At 39.8% G+C, this 21,840-nt stretch overlaps 1 protein-coding gene across 1 annotated transcript in view; it reads left to right on the top strand.

Moving 5' to 3' along the window:
- The first annotated feature begins 1,028 nt into the window (after positions 1-1,028).
- ARID1A (AT-rich interaction domain 1A) overlaps positions 1,029-21,840 on the top strand; it is a 134,825-nt gene continuing 114,013 nt past the window's right edge. The window contains exons 1-3 of the mRNA XM_061598058.1: positions 1,029-1,163; positions 2,279-2,483; positions 4,910-5,181. Coding sequence (XP_061454042.1) covers positions 5,107-5,181 — 75 coding nt within the window. The 5' untranslated portion in view covers positions 1,029-1,163; positions 2,279-2,483; positions 4,910-5,106. The remainder of the gene's footprint in view (positions 1,164-2,278; positions 2,484-4,909; positions 5,182-21,840) is intronic.

The raw sequence follows: 21,840 nt of genomic DNA on the forward strand, positions 1-21,840 counted from the left end.
ATATGTATGCATATATATGTATGCTCACTCCCAACAAAGTGTTATGATGCCTTATTATATAATAACTCTTTACAGGTATTTTTAAAATATAAGTGTTAAAACATGAGTGTTATAATCCTGGAAAGTAGGTACTCATTCTATGAATACACATTTTAAGAATACATTTAACTTTTACATTTTCCAAAATATTTTCTTCTTTTTATGAATGCTAGTTAATGTTTGTGAAGCACTTGGAGTTAATAATAATGTGCAGTATTTATCAAGTGCCTAAGAGAATAGGCACTGTAGAAGGCAGCTATATTATCAACAGTCCCTAACTGCAGTCTTGCAATCTAAGGCAAGGGTGCAGTCCTAAACGCAATTGGTATGGAGAAATCCCTATCAAACACACTGGGACTTTCTGATTAAACATGCATGGGATTGTCCATCAGACAAGGCATACAGGATCTTTACCATCAAATTAAAGTATACAGTGCAAAGAGTTACTGATTTTTACAATACCAACCTTATTTTTAACTATTTTATATTAATACATTGTTTGATTATATTACAGTTTCCTCATCATGACATCATCTTAATTACGGCACTTCTTGCTGGAAGAGATCAGGTTAAGTGTAATGCTGGATGGAGGCCAAAGGCTTGTATTTTGAAAAAGGTGTTCTTTTGCAGAAAAAAAAGTCAGCAAGCAAAACAAAATATCCTTTAGCTTATTACAGAGCACTAATACTTTTCATGTATTCTCTGATACATTCTTACTATTGTACTTAGGTGTCGAGGTGAAATGTGTTGTAAAAATAGGTAGTGTGCTGTAATTATATTTTAGAAAGTTTTTTTAAAGGAGAGGAGTGACAAAACCGTGACTCAGAGCTATATGCAGCTCACAGAGTGCTCCTTTAAGGGCAATTTATGGAAGTACAAAGAAATGCATCTATGAACAGGTTGCTTAATAGAAACTTGTCTTTGACCAATCTTCTCTCCCAGTTACACTAGGTTAAGAGGGACTATGCAGGGCCCCAAATTAGGAGACCCCCCAAAGACTGGAGATGAGACATAAAGAAACAACATACCAGCTGCATGCTGGGATGGGAGGCAGAAGGTGGGAAGAAGAGTGAGCTGATAAGAGCACAGGAGAAATAATTGAACAGAAAGGAGAAAATGACTAGGTGAGGTCAATAGTTGTGCATGTGATTTAAAACTGAAGACGGAATATGCTAATATACAGTCTTTGTCAGGGTTGTCAATTTCTTAGGAAAAACTAGTTTTAGATAGGTCAGTGGTAAATGAGTTCCCCCCTCCCCTTGCCAGGAAAACAATAAAATGAGAAACATAGACTTGTATAGATCTTTATTGAACTACAGTTGCAATTACAATGGATCTTTATCCAGGTAATTCAGTATAGAATCAATATTGACCAATTTTAGATATGTCTTATTCAAACTAAGAAACAATTTTGTTACACAGGCTGAATTCAGACATCAGCATAAGCCAGGATTCCTCACACTATGAAATAGTAGCATGCTGATATATGCAGCCCAGTTGTTCTTTCCTTTGTGCAAGCGGGTAAAACTAACCAGGAAGGGCTGCTTATTGTGATGTGCAAACTTGAGAACCTGGTTGTTGTTTCCAAACAAACCAGGATTTGCAGCCTTTAAACTCTGGCTTGTTTGGGAGCAACAAATCAGGATCCTGGGTTTGAACAATATAATAAACTAGCCCAGTGGTTCCCAAACTTTTTCCCCACAGCACTCTTTGGGCCCATGTGGAATGTGACCAATATTGAGACTAGCTAGCTGCTAAAGTATGCTGATAAGTGGGTTCAGAAGGACTTCTGCATGGTTCAGGAGGGGCATTGGGCCATCCAAGATACATTCCAAGAGCTGTGTGGAATTAATTGCTTTGGGATACTGAGCTGGCTACTTCTTTGAGCATGTTGAGACAGCAGGTGAAAACAATTCTGCTTGTGCATTTTATGGTAGTGCTTATTGGTGATTTTCTATTATTTTCTTTTGCTACTGTTTTGATTTCTTACGTTGCTGCATGGCTGTTTTATTGTTTTATGGTCTTTGTTATAAGCTGTTCTGGAGACCCTATTTAGATGGAAGATGTGGGCGATAAATAATTTTTGACCAATAAATAAAAATAAGTCACAGTGAGTTCAGTGCTATTAAGTAACTGTGCATAGCATTGTAGCCTAAATAAATAACATTTCCTAGTCTGATAACAAACAAAACAAACCCTGATACATACAATGCCTGATCTACTTCTCTTTCTCTGCTAGGATTTGACATTTTGATGATTGCTTTGATTCTGCCCACCCCTCCTAAACTTGTCCTAGAAAAACAACGGGGAAAGAACTTTTCTCATTTCAAGTGGATAGGCTGCCCATAAATTTTTGTACGTAGGTTATGGTGACATACAGTGAAATCCCATGCATATTTACTCAAAAGTAAAATCACATTGAGTTCATTGGGGATTATTCACAGGTAAGTGAATATAGGATTGCAGCCTTAACTATTTAAATAATTGAGTAATAATAAATATGTTTGTTAAGTACTTTAAGATACTAAAATGTGTGTGCAGAACAATCATAAAAGAAAGGTGGTTGCTACGCTGAGGTGCAAAAGGAATGTAAAGAAGATAAGGGAATGGATAAAAACAAAATGGCAAATTAGCAAGAGAAAATACTACTAGAAACAATATTCCTCGGAGTATGCTTTGAAAAGTTAGAGAAGAAAGCTACAATTGTTTTTGCACTTACTACATGTGCAGACAAGTCTTGCCTGAATTGTACAGTCCTGACCTTCTCACTCACACTATCAAAAGCAACCCTAAAACTACTGGGTTTCTTCCTGTGCTGGCCAATATTCTCTCATTATGGCCCTGAGCCTGACATGTCCTCAGCACACCTACATTAACACATTATTAGTTCACTTAATCAGGATTCAAGATCAGTTTCCCCTGGCATTGTGGGAACTTGCATATACCAAGCATCTTACCATAGGAAGATATCTGGATTCCTCTAGTTCAGGCATTCCATAGGCAACAGGCATTTATTGTCTGAAGCCAGGATGCACAGCAGAATCCTCCAAGGGTTGTAGGTACAACTCCTTTGTAGGTACAAGTACAAAGGGACACTTCCTTTAACTGCTCCACATCCAACCATATAAGTATGGGTCTGCCTTGTTGTGTAGTCATGTTTTATACATGTTATTCTATGTCTTCATGCTTGCTTTCAGTCAGCCCTCTTATATTCTGCAGATTTTCTTCCTGTCATTCATCACATTTTCCTAACCCAATTCGTACTTCAATGTGGCTACATTCCCTTTTCAGAGGATAGGATTAAATAATCCTGTATCATGTCAGATGTGCAATTAAATATGCTGACACACGCCTTCTTGGATTGGCTATAATATCTTGCCCTATCATCCTCCATGACCTCAAGACCATAGTCAATTTCTTCAGGTGTGGCAATGTCTGTTAAATATATGGTATATATTTGCAGTACTGTACAACCATCTTATACTTCCCTTTACCTCATGAAAAGTTATAGGAACTCCATGGAAAATTAAGGGCCTAGTTTAAAATAGTGCAACAGTGAGTACAATTTTCTAATTTTTTTGGCAGACCTATGATAAAGCAAGCCTTTTCCAATTGCTTATTGATTCTGCCCAGGCTCTATGAGTTTGATATTGTATTTAGAAAGTGCATTGCATTTCTAATGTAAATGCAAAATTCTACAGGTACATTTAGCTTGATGTACATTTTTGTGATAGTTGTTAAAGGCCGTATCAGTATCTTGGTAATTTTTCTGACACATCTTTAAGTTTCATGTTTGTTTTGTAAGCAATCATTTTATTCTTTATGTACAGTAAAAAGATTCACCACCAGAAGATGCATATGCTGTGCTTTATAGCACAAAATGTTTTAAATTTTCTGACAATGCAATCCTATGTATATTGACTTGGAAATAAGGTGTATTAGGTTCAGTGGAGCCTATTCAGTGGGCTGGTTTGCATGTAACACTAAACCATGGTTTAGTGCTATGTGGAACCTGAGTAAAGCATCAGTCTTACAGGTTCTCCCTTCCTCATCTTCCTATATAGCCAGGAGGACTTCTACTGAGATTATTTTCGATTTCAAATAATCTTGGTTTAAAGTTATATGCAAACTAAGAATCCTAGTTGAAAGCAAATAATGGTTAATTGTTAACCAAGCCATCTTTAAACTATAGTTTATGAATCTGGTTTGTTTGACTAAACATTATTCATTTTAAACCAGGATTCCTTGTTTGCACATAACAAAAAGCTGAGATTATTTTAAGATCAAAGTAATATCGGCAGAGGTCCTCCTCCTTGCCACAAGGGAAGGAAGGAAGAGGAGAGGGGGAGTGCACAAACCAGAAGCTTTGCTTGGGTCTGCTGAGGTTTGTCCTCTTAATACTAATCCAGGGTTAAGTATGTTATGTGAATTAACCCAATGTGTTTATGACTGCAACTTCAGACCTTTAAGCTCAAGATCACTTGCTTATCAAGACTGACCACACTGCACATTTTAAAAACTGGCCACCTCTTTTATATAAAAATTTTGAATGTACTGCCTTCAAGTCGATTCCGACGTATGGCTATCCTATGAATAGGGTTTTCGTGATAAGAGGTATTCAGAGGTAGTTTACCATTGCCTTCCTCTGAGGTTGAGAGGCAGTGACTGGCCCAAGGTCAGATACACACCATTATATCTGATCCTGAACAGCCCTTCTTCATTTACCACTATGCTGAAACATCTAGGATATGAGGAAGCAAAGATGGGAAAAGAGGTCAGGGAAAGTAGATTAAAGAACTCAAGACAGGAGTCAAAAAGGAATGGAAGCTTGTGGGGAAATTACTGACCCCTCTGTTTTCCTCAATGAAAGCTTCATTTAGGGAGGTATCAATGTATAAAGTGAGAATTGAAGAAAAGCAAGTAGCCATGAAGAAGGGATGAGAAGCAGGAAGATAACAGAGCAAATGGCAGAGAGGAGTGAATAAAAATATCCAGCTGACTAGAAAAGTATAACCATCACATGGAAATGGAAAATGCAACCTATGCATAAATAGATACAGCCACAAAATGTTTGAAGGAAGAATTCTCCAGTACATGGGGAATGAAAGAAAAGTAGAAGTGAGAACAAAAGTAAAAGGAAATGTAAGTAACATTTTTTTCTATGCTCAGATTACATTTTATAAATTACGTGTATATATGTATGAAGATAATATTATGCATGGGTTTTTAATAGCAATTATATTCAACATAAATTAATGTAGTGGCTCAGGTTGGATATCATGCCATACTATGGTTTGAGCTTCCAAACTACAGCAAACCAACCAAGATTTCAAGCTGCTTGCCTCTGTTTGTTTGGGCTCCAAGACTTTGGGGAGTTGCAGTTTGTTAAGGGTACTAAGAATGTTCTGTTGATAATCGTTAGCCTCCCTCACAGAGCTGCAGCTCCGATACTGCCACATTCATCACTTTTAACATCTTATTATCTTGCTCTTGATTGTGTTGATCATACTTTGTTGGTAGTTTGAACTGGCCATAGCTGTAGTATTTTTTATATTTTTAAGACTAATAGCCAAAAAATCTCAAACATAATTTGGCAAATTTATGGAAATACTTAATATATGTGTCTACTCATTTCCATTTTGTTCAATGGGTCTAACTCCTAAACAAGCAGGTGTGGGATTGAAGCTTTAGGGCTCATCCAAACGGAGCGGGATAATCCATGTTTTTCATATCCGCTTTGTCATCTGACAGTCCCCACTCACCTGTTTGTTCACTCTTTCCCGATGTAAAAAACCCGCTTTTTTCACGCCCACACACACAGCGGGAGGACCCCCACATTCTTTTCGCTTTTTCCCAGCTCTGCCTCTGACACAACCCACTACCAGCCAATTGGTGTGCAAAATCTGACATGTGCTCCTCCGCCCATTCACCCATAATCAGCAACACGCATGCGCTTGAATGTAAGAGCACGAAAGTTTGAATTTCCTGTGTCAGTAATGGAGTTCCTTGCCGCTCGCCACTCTTGTATTTTCAATATTACGCAAAAACGAATGTATGTGTTTTTGCTGAGCTTTTCTACAGTGTAGCGCTTGGCTGCAGCTTCCAGCTCCTCCCCAGGAATGCTGCCCCCGAGGGAAGCAAGCAGCACCCCTCCACAGGTGGCTGCTCTTGGCTCGGGCAGGGAATGCGGGCAAAGAGCCCCCCGCACTGCTGTGCAAAGCCTGAGAGATCCAGGCAATTCTGTGAGGTATTGGGGGGGTTAGAGAGAGAATGGGGCAAGCCATCGTCATGTCGACTTTGCGTGGGGTTAACCTGCTGATTTTTAAAAGGGATTTTTTTAAAACAAAAAAATTCTCCCCTCTGAAATTGACAAGAGAGCAGGGAACAGGCTAGTCAGTTTCACACGAGGGCGGCTCAAAGCATCCCTGCAGATGATGAGGGCGCCCTAGTTACACAACTCGTTCCCCCCACCCATAAATCCATATTAAAATTGCAGAAAAGAGCCCTGTGCGCTGCCGTGCAAAGCTCCGCTGAAGCGGCCAGCACAGGCTTTGCGGTGTTCCCACTGATAAAAGAAACATTCAAACCACTTATATGCCAATAATACCTGTATTTCTGTTAGTTTGTATTTGCGATATTTTGCAAAATCGACTGTATGCGTTTCCACCTTTATGCATATTAACATTTCTGGAGATACACATGGCTGGCAATTCCACTTATTTCTCCAGAAATGCAGCGCGATGCTCTAGCAAACCACTTACAGGAATACCCCACTGTATGGACCTTAACGTACACAAATCAGCTGGGAGGCACGATCGCGATCAGCTGAGAGGCGCAGTAGCGCAGCAGCAGAGGCTTTAGGGCGTGGGGGTGGAAATAGATGCGATCGATGGGGGACAAAACTGAGCCCTGAGGGACCCCACAGGCCAACGGCCAAGGAGTCGAACAGGAATCCCCCAGCACCACTTTCTGGGTTCGTCCCTCCAGGAAGGAACGGAGCCATTGTAAAACAGTGCCCCCAAGTCCCATCCCAGCAAGGCGGCCCAGAAGGATACCATGGTCGATGGTATCGAAAGCTGCTGAGAGGTCCAGCAGAACCAACAAGGACACACTCCCCCTGTCCAGTTCTCTGCGTAGGTCGCCCACCAAGGTGACCAAAGCCGTCTCAGTCCCATAACCAGGCCTGAAACCAGACTGAAATGGATCTAGATACTCCATTTCATCTAGGAATCCCTGGAGCTGGGAGGCCACTACATGCTGTATTACCTTGCCCAAAAATGGGATATTGGACACTGGCTGATAATTATCCATTATGGAGGGATCCAGGGAGGGCTTTTTCAACAAATAGTTTAAAATAATTTGCTGTGTGAACTGTGGTAGGAGTGGTTGACTTCATAATTATCTTAATGATTGAGCCATTCCTCTTTAATATTCCAGTGAGCCCTGTTGCATAGTTCTGGCAGGCTGAAACCTTGATATTGAAAGAAGAAAAAAAGGATCTCATTTGGTCAAAACGTATACCCAAATGAATACACAGAAAAAGCATAAGCTCCTTTTCTTCACAGTAGTGTATAGGAAGAACAGCATATGGCTATTCAGACAAACAAATCCTGCATTAAAGGAGAAGAAAAAAACACAGTGAATAATGTTGCACTGAATTTGGGCTATAAGTGCCTGAGCCTGAAGAAGGGATTCTTAAGATGCCCAGCCTCCGAGCTGTCTAGAGGGAGGATCACTATTTAGTTCTCCAAGTACAGTCCGACACAATTTGCTTGTGTTCTAGGGATGGATCAACCTAGCTTACACTCACTGTGTATTTTATGCTTCTTTGCACTCTTGTGACCTGGTTGGCTTTTGGAAGGGAGGAATCGTTGATATTTTGGTTTTCCTTTGCATTGCATCCTTCATTTTTGTTATGTAATTTCATATTGCTAGTCTGTTACAGGATGGATTAGTTTAAATCAAAGCAATTTAAACAATTGATTTTAATGAGATCTACCATTTATATATCTGTTACTTTCTAAAGAAAGGCATTCTTTCTGGTAGATGTAACCATTAAAATGAATGCATTATCCTCTGCATTGTATTTAGAATGATTTTACCACTTAAAACAATCTACCTTAACTGTATTAATTTATTTCACAATTAGATATTCTTATTAACTGAACATTTTAGTAAAGAATGGTGAATTATCCAGAAATTAGTACTGATACTACAGAGCAAATAACTGAAATTTCATGATGGATATAAAAATCAAATATTCATAATTAGACATCTGAAACAGGATTTCTTATATTTATTTAAATATATATATATATATCTACCCTACCTCTCAAGATAACATTTCCAAGGTAGCCTACAACATAATTTAAAATAATTAATGCTGAAATCCTGTACTCCAAGGGTGGGAAATCTTTTTCATACAGAGGGCCATATTCCCTTATGGGCAACCTTCCAGGAGCCACATGCCAGTGGTGGATTGGGCCTAGGGATGGTGTAGAATATTCACAAAATTGGATTTGGTATCAAATTCTGGGATATTCCACAAATCCATCTCATCGCCGAACAGGCTTCCACTCTTTGTGTGCATTTGTGGCTGTTAGTGACATCATAATGTTTTTTATCCATGGCGAGAATTATGTAATTATTTATGTAATTATTTTTGTAAACTGCTGCTACTATATACATTATATAAATATACAGCAGCATAGGGAATGATGGATAAAATTATATAATTATGTAAATTTTCAGGAAAAATAACAAAGAAAAAGGAAGAACACTGAATTGTGATAACTAGTGGAACACAATTTATAGTGAATAGGAATTGGCAGCCCATTTGACATACTGAAAAATGGAAATGGACTGCCTTCAAGTCGATCCCGACTTATGGTGACCCTATGAATAGGATGTTAATTGTAAGCGGCATTCAGAGGGGGTTTACCATTGCCTCCCTCTGTCCTCCCCAGCTGGCTAGGGCCTGCTCAGCTTGCCACAGCTGCACAAGCCACCCCCTTCCTTGTCCGCAACTGCCAGCTGGGGAGCAACTGGGCTCCTTGGGACTATGCAGCTTGCCCACAGCTGCACAGGTGACAGGGCACGTAACCCCTGAGCCACTTACTGTGGGGTGATCTTTAGCTGGCCCTTGACACCCAGGAGACATGAGCGGGGATTTTAACAAACAGACTCTGGACTCCCAGTCAGGCTTTCCTCCCCACTGAGCTATACCAGCTGTTAACAAATTGGAAAATGGAACAAAATCATATAGCAAACCCCATCCCTAGTTGGGCCATGGGCAAAACTGGGCACAGCAACAGATGTGACTCATAATTTTATACAGTAGGGTCCATTCTAGATGTTTGATGCAAAAAAGTAAGAGGTTTCTGCACAACCCATGTCTCACCATTCAGGCAAACAAGAGGCATTATCATAGCCCAAGGACACTTTCCAGCCAGGCAAAAGCACTCAAGGAGAATACAGAGCAGGACTAGTGAAGGGTGTGGCTGTGGAAGAGGTGATGTGGCCTTGGGAGAGTCTTGACCAAATAAAGAGGCTTGGAGTGCTACATTTGACCACTAGGCCTGAAGATCCCCACTCATGCTATACCCACATACCTGGAAGTAGCATGTAGCCAGCTTTCCTTGTTAGGTAGGGCAGCCACATTTCTGGGTGGGGTATTTGAGGGGGAGGTGCATAGCACTAGCTAAACCCCCGCCCCACTGGAAGAGAGGATAGTCCAGGAGAAGGGGAAGAGAAAGACAGTGACCTTTCCCCTCACTCCTCCTCTATGAAGAGGGTGTGTTAACTTACATAATGGGCTATGTAAAGGTAAAGTTAACAGAAAATTTAGTATGAACACCAGGAATTAAATGACTGACATATTTTTGTTTCATAGGAAAAAAAGATGTTAAGGATACAGTGAACACGGGCATACCAAAAAGTGTAAAAAAAAACAAAGTAGCTTATGCTATAACTATGAAATTAAAAACTAGTGTGGAGCTTATTTTCTCAAAAATTCAGTTGTAATCTTGTGTCATGACAACACCAGTACAAAAAAAAACCAGGTATAAAAATAGAGAAGTTTACCTAACAATGTAATCACAGTCATGCATTTAGGGAGGGTGGTACTGAGAACAATATGTATCATCTTATTGTTGAAGTCAGTAAGGTTGAGTCCTTACCTTTATAACGTATTACTGTATAATAGACTACTTATATAAAGGACTAACTAAGTGATTGGAAACTAATTGTGGAAAGCAACTGAATTTTTTTTTTACTGGTTGCTGGGGTGGTTTTTCTGCTCAGAAACTCTGAAAAGGCCTCATGCTGAGCTGCACGCATTGGGGAAATCAGAAATTAGGCCTGAGTTACAGTCTAGGTGGCCAGCCAGCCAAACAGCAGTGTTTCTAATTCTCTGGGGCTGTTTTCATCCTTTGCCATCCAGAACTCAAGAAAAATAAGAAAGAATAGCCACTTTGAGTTATTTAAAATAATAAAGGGTAACTTTGAATAGCTATTTCTTCAGATCACTTTAAGTTATCTCTTTTATTCACCCTTTAGCAAAAGGCAGAGCCAGTGTGGTGTAGTGGTTAAGGTGTTGGACTACGAGGGTTCAAATCCCCACATAGCCATGAAGCTCACTGGGTGACCTTGGGCCAGTCACTGCCTTTCAGCCTCATGAAAACCCTATTCATAGGGTCACCATAAGTCGGAATCGACTTGAAGGCAGTACATTTACATTTTAGCAAAAAGCACCCGATCCAGCTCAACTTAGAATAAACACACTTTTACTTCTTACTCTAGGCAAACAAACATGCTTCTTTATTGCTGGGTGGGTAGAGAACACAACTGAAACAGAAAAACAGAATAAAGTCACGTCCAAAGGGTAGAGTCTAACTCTAGCCCATAATTCAAAGTTCTAATATTGAACTTGTCAAGGGCATGTTACTATACAGGCTGCTTTTTTCAGGATCACTTGCATAATTATAGAGTGATTCTGATCACGAAAAACCCATCCTCAGTCCGGGAAATTCTTGATTGAGCAGAATCTTGGGGGCTGTGCCATATAAGGCTTTTGTTGTGCACTTGTCCTACCTTATTCACTGAATTTTTCAGAGGGTCCTATTCTTGAATTACTCCTGTTGTTAAAACAAGCTTTCATTCTTTCCTGGTTTGGAAACTGGATTAACAATCCTAAATAGAAACACTGAAGCTTAGTCCAGGTCTCCTATTTTAGGGAGGACAGTCCTCTATTTGAAGTCTGGTTTGAAGATAAAGAACCCAAAGAAGAGAGAGGAAGGGCCTTGAAGTTGCCCATCACCACTTAGCACTTGGAAAGCAGTCTGAGTAGGCACACAGATCATGTGACATCAATCTTCTCCCCTAAAGTTAGGTGTATTGTATTTTTATGTAATTATAGTCATTATTTCTAAATGTGAACCTATAAATAAAAAATAGCATATGCAAATTGTATACAGTCCTGTCCTCTCATCTGTTTTAGTTATGTTTTTCCAATTTTTTGGTGATGCATAAGTGGCCATCCTAGCATGAAGGAAGAAGTAAGGAAGGAACATATGGGCATGTGGTTCATTCCTGGGCCAACTAACCATGGTTTATTGGCTTGACGTAATAACATCTGAATGAGACCTAATAATTATTATGTTTTCTGGAAACAAGGTTCCAGATCCCACTGTCTGTAAAGGTGCTTCCAGACTGGGGCTTAATATTGTAAATGTGACATGACATTGCAAACAGGTTGTAGGCAATAGGGGTTTTTCTACCTTATTGGATTTGTCCTGAAAGGGTAAATCTCTGGATTGAATGGGGAATGACAAGCTGGCATTTGACGATTACATAGTGTGGAAGCTGTAAAATAAAAACGCATTTTTGAGGAACACTGATCCTAAAATAAACACCCGCTAATTCCTGGTTGGCATGACCAAATCCAGAACCTTACCACTTGTGCCAGCTCCAGGCTAGCACAGCAGGAAAACCTGAATTGGGCCCATTACCATGGCTAGCTAGTAGCTGGACTAGCTTAGGATTCAGCAGAGCCTTGGCTGGCCCAGATCTGTCACCTCCTCAGCCTCTTCCTGTTTCTGAGGTGTCCAGTTTCAGGAGTATATGCTGGCTACTGCTAGCAGTAGCTCACCCATCTGCAGTTTAGGTGGGGAAACTTGGAGCTCCGTGCCAGCAGAGCCTGGTGCAGCCAAGCCTCATCCAAACTTCCTCCTGCACAATGGGATGGGGGTTTGAATACCTCTGCCTGTCATTAAGGTGCTAAAATACTGTTTGTTGTTTTTGCTGCAGCAGACTAACACGTCTATCCCTCTGGAAATTGTCTGTGATTTGTCTCCTGCCTTTAAGTAATGCAGAACCATGGTTTCCCCCAGAATGTAGCATTTTGTTTAGTATACAACCTATTTGCCATATATGATGTCATGTTTATATGACCTTATCACTTAAACATTTAAATCATTTATTATAGCCTCACAATCTTATTCTGTGTTTGTTTATTTGGAAATAAATCCTACTATGTCCAGTGGGACTTCCTGATAGGAGTATGCATATAGGACTGAAGCTTTAGAATGTTTTTGTATTCAGGTACAAAATGTATTTGTTAAAAGAAAAAGTACTATGATTTTAAAATTAAATTTAATCCAATTATGATTATTCTACTGTATCCCAGATAACAAACTATTCCAGTGCTCCATAATTCTTCTTCCCAATGTCCAGCTTAAATCTTTCCAGCTGCATTTTGAGCCCCTTGTTTCTTGGTTGTTTAACTTCAGGAGAAAATTGCCACACTCAATCTATAAAAAGTAAAGGTGTCCCCGCACTTATAGTGCAAGTCATTTCTGACTCTTAGGGTGATGTCTTGCAACGTTTACAAGGCAGACCGTATATATGGGGTGGGATTGCCAGTCCCTTCCCTGGCCTTTCTTTACTCCCCAGCATATGCCGGGTACTCATTTTACTGACCACGGATGGATGGAAGGCTGAGTGGACCTCGACCCCTTTTACCGGAGATTCAACTTCCTCCTTCCGTTGGAATCGAACTCTGGCCGTGAGCAGAGTTTTGACTGCGTTACCGCTGGTTACCACTCTGCGCCATGGCATCTAAATCTTGGTCTCTCTCGACCATTTAATAATTTAAAAAATATTCTACTTCATCTATGCAGTCTTATTTCTGTCAACTAAGGGATGTCTATAGATAATAAACACAAGTAAGGAACATGGCAGAGGAAATGTTTGTTCGTACTGAAGCTTCCTGAATCTCAAATGTGCCTTGAATTGATCCCAGGGTTTTTACCACATTTTTTCATAACATTAGTAGTTAGAGTGTTGGACTATGACCACACAGGCATGAAGCTCACTGGGTGGCCTTGGGCCAGTCGCTGCCTCTCAGCCTCAGAGGAAGGCAATGATAAATCACCTCTGAATACTGCTTACCATGAAAACCCTATTCATAGGATCGCCATAAGTCGGAATTGACTTGAAGGCAGACCATTTCCATTTTTCATTTTCTTTAATAATTACTGAATGAGAAATTATACCAGTGTTTAAACAGATTGCCCTGTATAAACAAATATCAGCTTTGGATTATCCTGTGTCAGAAGGTAGGGTTTTTTTTACTTTGCCAGGATGGTTTTTGTCTGGTATACTCAGAAATCAGGGATGATAGCCTTTGAGCGTTAGGGTCTATGTATGTTTAACAACTATGCAAGAATTTCAGTAGATGTAGCTTGTTAGGTCTCAGTACTACAGGAGTTTGAAGAGCTCTGTTTGCCAAACTTGCCTCATCTACTATTAAAGGGGTATGGTTCTTGGACCACATTATGCTGGTGCTTTGTCAATAGTACTGGCTTCTGGTCCATTTCCAGGCCCAATTAAATGTGACTTTATTTATTTATTTGATCTATTTATTTGATTTATATCACCCCCTTCCTCCCAGTAGGAGCCAGGGTAGCACATAAAAGCACTAAAAACATTTTAAAACATCATAAAAACAGACTTTAAATATATTAAAACAAAACATCTTTGAAAACATCTTAAAAGCTTTAAAAACATGTTTAAAAAAGCTTTAAATGGCTTGGAGCCAGGGTACCTGAAGAACTACCTGTCTCCACATATGCCTGTCCTTAAACTAAGAGCCCTTCCAGACTGTTGCTGTATTTGGTTGGGATTCCATCACATACTGGCAAATTCAGATTGTGTAATTAAAGATAATTCAGAGGTCTCTTGCACAACAAACCCACTTCCCTAAAAGACCAGACCGTTTCTGATAAAGAAAACGACAGGGAAATGCACTTGAAAGTATGGAATAACACTTTATCTGACATAGTGTTGTATAACCTCCCCACAAACAAATTGGAATTAATGCTCAAACAGCCAAAGTCAACTGATCTTTATGCAAACAAATCAGGATGAATGCTCAGTAAACAGGTTGTCTGGAAGCAATCCTTTTCCGTACATTGCTGGCATCTGAGTAGGGATGTCAGAGAATTCTGATGAAAATGGAACAGGACCGGAAATTGCTAATGTTTGCTTGGTTGTCCCTTGCCCAGTATGCAAATTGGTCTAATTAATACAATTGGTATTTACTGTTGTTGTTGCTTTCAGTCTGCAAATGATAACAAGAAGCCACAAGGACACCAATGCCTCCAGCGATAGGCTAAATCCAGGAGCATCCCCAAACTATGCTCCTGCTCCTTCAAGGAGAGTATGACCCCTTCCAGGGCAGGCAACATATACATTTCTCAGATCCAGAAACCACTCCCCTACAAATCTTCCATCTTGTCAGGATTCAGATTCATTTATTAGTCCTCATCCAGCCCACCAGTGCATTCAGACACTGGTCCAAGGCCTTCTCAGCCATTCCCGATTCAGACGTTACCAAAAAACAGAGTTGGGTATCATCATACGGATGACATCTTGCTCCATATTTCCTAATGACCACTCCCAATGGCTTAATGTAGATATTAAATAGCATTGAAGGCTATATAGTGCCCTGCGGCACCCCATTGCTCAAGGGGCCAAGAAGTATTCATCCAATGCTACCTTCTGGGACCATCCATGGAGATAAGAACAGAACCAGTGCAGAACAGTGTCCCCAAAAACTATATCCCATAGACGGTCTGGGAGGATACTGTCATCAGTGGTATCAAAAGCCAATGTTCCCATCACCCTTGTCCATTGCTCATGGTGGTTGGGGTTGATGGGAGTTATAAAACATAGGATGCCATTATTTAATGCTGCCCTGGGCTCCTACTGGGAGGAAGCGCAGGATATAAATCTAATAAATAAATAAATAATAAACACAATTGAGAGGTAGTTGCTCACTGTACCATATGGTAGGGCTTGGCTCTGATGTCAAGACCCTGAAAAGTTCTGTTTCCTTTCAGAGTTGCATTGTTATTAAATTGTAAGCTGCCTTGAAAGTTGATACAGCAGTTTTAAAATTAAAATAAATAGAGGGAAACATTCCACCATTTCTCCTATTATGGCAGCTCTTGAAGAGAACTATACTTGTTTCATAATGCTGATGATGCAACGGCTGGAAGCTTTTGAAAGGAAGGACTGATGGGCAGGAGGGAGTGCTTAACCTGTTCCTCCTGCTTCCTGATTTTGCCCTGCAACCCCCACCCACCCACTTTAGCCTGTTTTTCTCTTGATAGACCCCAGAAGAAAGCCCAGCTCAGGTGAAATCAGTCTCCCAGGCCGTTTGGAGCAGGGCTGATAAAAATCAATTATTTAAAAAAATCAGATTTTTAAACTTTAAATCAGATTGTTTTTATTTAAACCAGATTTCAAAAATTTCTTAAAACAAATAGTAAAAAAAAGAGCCTAGGTCAAACATGTCACCATGAATACTAATTATACAACTTCTAATTATATTCTATTAATATGTTAACAGCAGTTTATGAAGATGGGAGACAACCTGATAAGTCCTATTCTACAGGTGCTATACATGAAGTGTACTCTCTCGGGCTTGTCTCTCTCTAAGTGCAAAGATAGAGAAGGTCAATTAATAGATAATTTGAGGAGATGGTTGGAATTGCCTAAATTTTATTTTTTAAAGACCTTTAGGTTAATCTAAAAGCTGAAATAGTTAATCATTCAAAAATCCATGTGAATATTTTGTTAATGTTGTTTGTTGAAGACTGATTTTTAATTAATTTCAACAAATTATGAGACCACTGACAGAAAAAAGTCCAACAGGGGTCTGAATTTATTTCTTTTGTTTTACGTTTTGAACTCTAGATTCTCTCTGACTATTTTGTGTATCGCCTTGAAAACTTAGAGGGTTGTTAAGCAAATGTTTCTGAGTTCAGGACTATGAGTTTTTGTAAGATTTTGCTTTGAAATGAGCTTCTGGGAAGCAGCAGAATAGCATGGGGTGTATTTAACATGGCGGAATGCGAAAAATCCATGCTGACTGTAGTATACAGCCACTCTTGTGGCTATATAATTAAACTATAATGGACTTCTACTAAAAAATGATGATTCAATAGAATCTTCCTCACTAGTGATTTAAATAATTAAAATTGAATCTTTCAGATAAACAATTTAAATCAGATCAACCCGGATTTGGAGACACTGCAGGTTTGATAAATGTAGGATTGAAGGACACAGGATGGATAAAGCACCACCTTCTCCCATCTGTTGGTTCTCATTTCCCTTACAAATCCCAATACGTGCCTTTGTGTCCTTAGCAAAAGCAGTTTTGAGAACATAACACTTCCCAAGGTGACGTGTACTTCCACCTTCCTACAATAACTCTTTCGGTGTGTAGACCTGGGAACCTTTTTTTGTGCTAAGAATCTTTTATCAACACTTCCCCACATTGGCTTGAATTTCTGTGTATGCGTAATTCAACACCTTTGGTCTTCAAAGTTTGTGTATATACAATGATTTTTATAACATGTTTATATCTCCTAATAATGGGCGTTAAAACTGAAATAATGGCAGATGTTTAACATGTACTTATACAGTGCTCCATCTCTAAAGCTGAAGAAGGGTAGGGAATGCAGGCATAATTCCTCAAAGCTGATATATTTGCATTACATTTATGATTGTTTTCTCCTTGAATCCAAGTGCTGTCTCCTACAGTACAGACCTAAACATGTTTACTTAAAAGTAAGTCCTTCTGAATTTAGTGACATTAACTTCATAGTAAGTATGCTTAGGATTGTATCCTTGGTGAAATAAAGCAGGATTTATCTTCTTAGTAATACTCCATTCCTATTAGCTCCTTGTTCGTATTTTCTGTCTGCTTCATTTTGTTTGGAAAATGGCAGGATAGAATGTATTTGGTGCAACCTTAATCCTGACCAGCATCTGGGCTCTGTTTTTTTAAAAAAAACACCAGCTTTGAGTAGAGGCTTTGGTATATATTTGCATGCTTTAAGTACAGAACATTTTAAGATCCAAAATAAAACATGTTATATTTTGTTTTGTCTTGAAACAAAGACTATATCCATATTCAAACTTTTTATTCTATTAAGGTAAAGGAATTATAAGTGTTATACCGATATACTATGAATCCTCTTGTATATCAGAGATTGAGACTGACATTTTTACACATGACACTGGTTGCAATTCTAGACATACTTTTCAAGGGGGCTTGCTTCCAATTGTCATTAATAAAATTGCATTGAAAATAACTTTGAGCTTTTTTTTGCTGTTTGTGCTGTGTTGTAATCTTATTAATGTAGAACAGAAACTATGAGGGCACATGCTTAAATGTGAAATGTTATCATGGCTAATCTAGGACTTGCATTATAAACCAGATTAAATCTTGTGAGTGAAAGGAACCTTAGACTTCAATGCTATTCCCATTAAGCTCCATTGGTCAGTGGGTCTTATATCTGAGTACAGTATACATATGTAATGGTCACAGATCAAATGCAAGAGGAAAGGTATTGATAATGGCTTCCTGGCATCCAAAGGCCTTTCCTGGCACAGCATTGTGACCGACCTAAGAACCACTTTCATTGGGCAGACTTGAGCGAGCTCACACTGGGGTGTAGTGGTTAGAATGTTGGACTAGGAGGACTGGGGAGACCCAGATTCAAATCTCCACTATGTGACCTTGGGCCAGTCACCAATTTTCAGCCTAACCTATTGCCTTACAAAGTTGTTGTGAGGATAAAATTTGGGGGAGGATCACGTACTCTGCCTTAAGCTCTTTGGAGGAAAGGCGGAATATAAATTAAATAAATAAGCCTCAGCCTCACAATCTGCTTTACAGGTTGTTCAAGGCTTACAACAAGGTATTGAATGGAAGAGCTTTGAACACTCTAGTATTGTATAAATTATTTTTCTTATTATTTCCAGACCATCAGTTTATAACCCCAAAAATGTGCAGTTGTTCATTTATGGCATGACATCCAGGCATTGTTCTTAAGGAATTTGTTTTATTGCTGTGAAGATGCAATTCTTTCTTTATCTGGTCCATTTACTGTGATTTGGAGTGTTGTCTAGAAAGTGGTTGCGCAATTGTTACGATTACTATATTGTACAATGCATGTGCTAACACTGACAATTCATCATATTGGGATCCTAAAACCAATGTTCTCAGTTTGCAGTTAAGACAGTTGCATAGGTGCTAAGCTGACTAAAATGAATACAAGGTTTACCAGTTCAGACTTCGTACAACTTAGATCCTGTCCTCCCTCAGCAAAGTTACCTCAAACTCTGATACAAGCCAACTTGAGCAGTTGTCAGGAAAACTCAATAGCTTTAAAATAACTAGATAGATAAATATCTATTTATAATAAATATTGACTTTCTATATGAATAAACTCTGGACATAGCAATCCTATATTCATATTATGCTTGAACCCGAAAGATAGTGGTACTATGCTGATAGAGCAGCTGCCATATCCCCGTCTTGGAAAATAGAAAAGCACAACAGAAAATATAGAAGTGGCAGAAAAACAACAGACATGCCCCAGCATCCCCGGAACCACTGCCACAATCAGGGACTGTGGTGGTGACAACACCCACATAAAGGCAGCTAGTGAACTCATGGCAAGGGGGAGATGTCTGCAGTACAAGTTCCTGCGTTACCACACACACACATTATGCAAACTGATGTGAGTTTGACCACCATCAAAAGGAAGGATGGGGACATTTCTAATACATGTTTTTGCATGTCTGGTAAAAAAAAAAAGTCACGGGGATAAAAAAGCCCCTGCACCTGCACTTACAAACATCACAGAGCAGTTGTCTAACTAGTTAGCCACAGCAGTTGGACACACCATGGGGCGTTTCTTCATCCCTTTGGGCCTGCCCTGGGTTCAACATTCAATAACAGATTTGGTGGGCCAGTTTGTTTTATGCCATGTTTTTTTTAAAACCTTTTTTTTCTAAACAATATGTTTTTTAACCCTTTTTATTTAAGATTTTTAAAGCTTTTTTAAATAATGTTTTTAAAGTTGTTTTGTTTTAATGTGTTTTAAGGTCTGTTTTAAACTGTTTTTACTGCTTTTGTTTGCCTCCCAGGGCCCCTGCTGGGAGGAAGGGCAGGATGTAAATTAAATAATAAATAAAATAAACAAATGTCTGAGGTCCCTGATTTTAATCCAGGTACAACACCCCCATCATTAGGAAGAAAGGAGGAATCCCACACCCAGGCAAACCTTAGCCAGTCAGGAGGAGTACTGCATAGACAACTACCCTGGCTCTTGCTTTGGCCAACCTGACTTTTGGGCCCACCCTTCTCTATAACCAATCCATGCCCTCTGCTTTTCCTGAAGGAAACAGCTGGTCTAAATCCCCAATTGGCTGCCTCATACACTCTGGCAGGAGGACACATCCCACCTGTGTACATTAAGAGGCTGGACCTACTTACATTCTAGGAAATGTGGATGAGCAAAGAGGAAGGGCATTGCTTCTGTCCTGAGCTCATCAAGCATTCTGCCTGCTCACTTCTCAGAATGAGACTCTGAGTTCAGATTAAGCTATATCCTACAAGGTATGGGAAAGAGATCCCTGTGTACTACTACCCAACAGCAACACAAATGGCAACATTGAAACATTTCTTGATCAGCACACAAAATAGAGTAGAACCTGAAATGAAAAGACACATGTGGGGTTGCCACCCAATCATCCCTGCGTGGTTCCTATGATTTGGACAGGGACTCAACACAGATAGCAGGGTAGCAGGTGTTGGGTCCCTTATGGCACTAGCTCTTTGTTAGAATAACGTCACCTGTATCATTACTGTCTTGGAGCTTGCAACAGCACAGCAGTCTTCTGGAGCAAGTAGGTTAGCCCAACAGAACAGCAGCCAGGAGCATCCTGCTGACTGCTGCTCGTGTGTCTTCCTCATGATCTGCATAGAGTAGGGTGTGGGGTGGATTCTCTACCTGTGGGAGAGGGTCCTGAGGGTTGGGAGAGAACAGTGAGCTGTAATCAGCACCTGGAGCACATTGTCACTGAAGCTGGATACATAGTAGGTGTTTCTGAGGGAGGGAGAGAGTAGAAGGAATGGCGGCACTTGAGTGCTCATGCCTCAATTTACTCATTGGGGTTTTGTAGTGAAACACTGTGTGTCTAGTAGCTATTTATTCTGCTCCATGCATCTTGACTATGATCCAACAAGACAAAAGTGCCAGCAGTGGCAATGGTTGGAGTGGAGCACCTGGTCTTTGCAGCAGAAACCTTACTTGCATGTGTGGATGAGTGCCTCCCCTGTTTGGAGAACACTACTTCCCACTGTTGGGAGGTGGAGAGAGTGATAGAGTTAAAATAAGGTACAGTATACACATATGACAAAAAGGCAGAGGGGGAAACAGCTGTGGCAGTTAAATGTTACAGTCTGTGTTTCCCCTTCCCTTGGTTGTCTGTATGCGGTCCTCTGTTCTGACAAAAGATGGGCAAATCTGTCCATTTCAGTTTCTTTCACTTTCTCATTTTTCCAATCTGAAGTTCAGTTCTCCACATTTCCACATCAGTTTGCAATTTATTTGATTATTTATTTTAAAAGACCTCAAGAAAATTAATTAACATTTTAGTGTGGTTCTCATTTTTGCCTAATATGCACATTTTTTGCAAAGCAACTTTTCCTAATATAATGGATTTTTGTATGTTGTTTTTACTAATATATGCATCTTTATGCACATTTTACCCTACTATATGCATTTTGTACACATTGCTTCGCTGGAGAATTGCATTGCAAAATTTGGATAAGTGTGAATTTTAAATAATGGCTGTGTTTTGGTTCTTGTATTGTTTCAGAAAGTGCAAATTTGATAGGTTTGCCTTTAAATGTGAATGGAATAATTTTTCTTTCCCAGCTATAGTCCCTGGAACCCTAGTTGTTGGTGTGGAGTGGAGTTTGGTTTTGGCCATTTTGTGTCTGGAGCCACCAAGGTTCCAAGCAGAGAAGTGTTAGGAATGTATTCAAGTCCCCATGTATGTTGTTAGGCCAAACTATTTTGGGCCTTTTTGGACTCTTTCTCCATAGTTTCCCATCACCAGAGATCCTGCTTGTAAGCTCTAAGTGTGTGCAACATGAGGTCAGAGAGACAGGTCCATGCCATGTGCAATATCTTTTTAGTTATGATATCCCTGTGTGGAGTTTGTATACTGATGGTGGTGTGCTATGTTTGGGTGCTGAGTTACACTATATCTCTGTCATGACAACATGGGCAGGGTGATTGTTGGCACAAGGTGGCTATTTTGAACATTTCCCCCTCCCATTGACTTCAGTGGAGTGAAATTTCCTGTGCCTGGTCTGAGGCTAGTGCAATGTTGTACAACTGATGGGGACTTGGCCATGGATTAAAGGGATAT

Source organism: Rhineura floridana, chromosome 15 (genome assembly GCF_030035675.1).
Source record: "Rhineura floridana isolate rRhiFlo1 chromosome 15, rRhiFlo1.hap2, whole genome shotgun sequence".
NCBI lineage: Eukaryota > Metazoa > Chordata > Lepidosauria > Squamata > Rhineuridae > Rhineura > Rhineura floridana.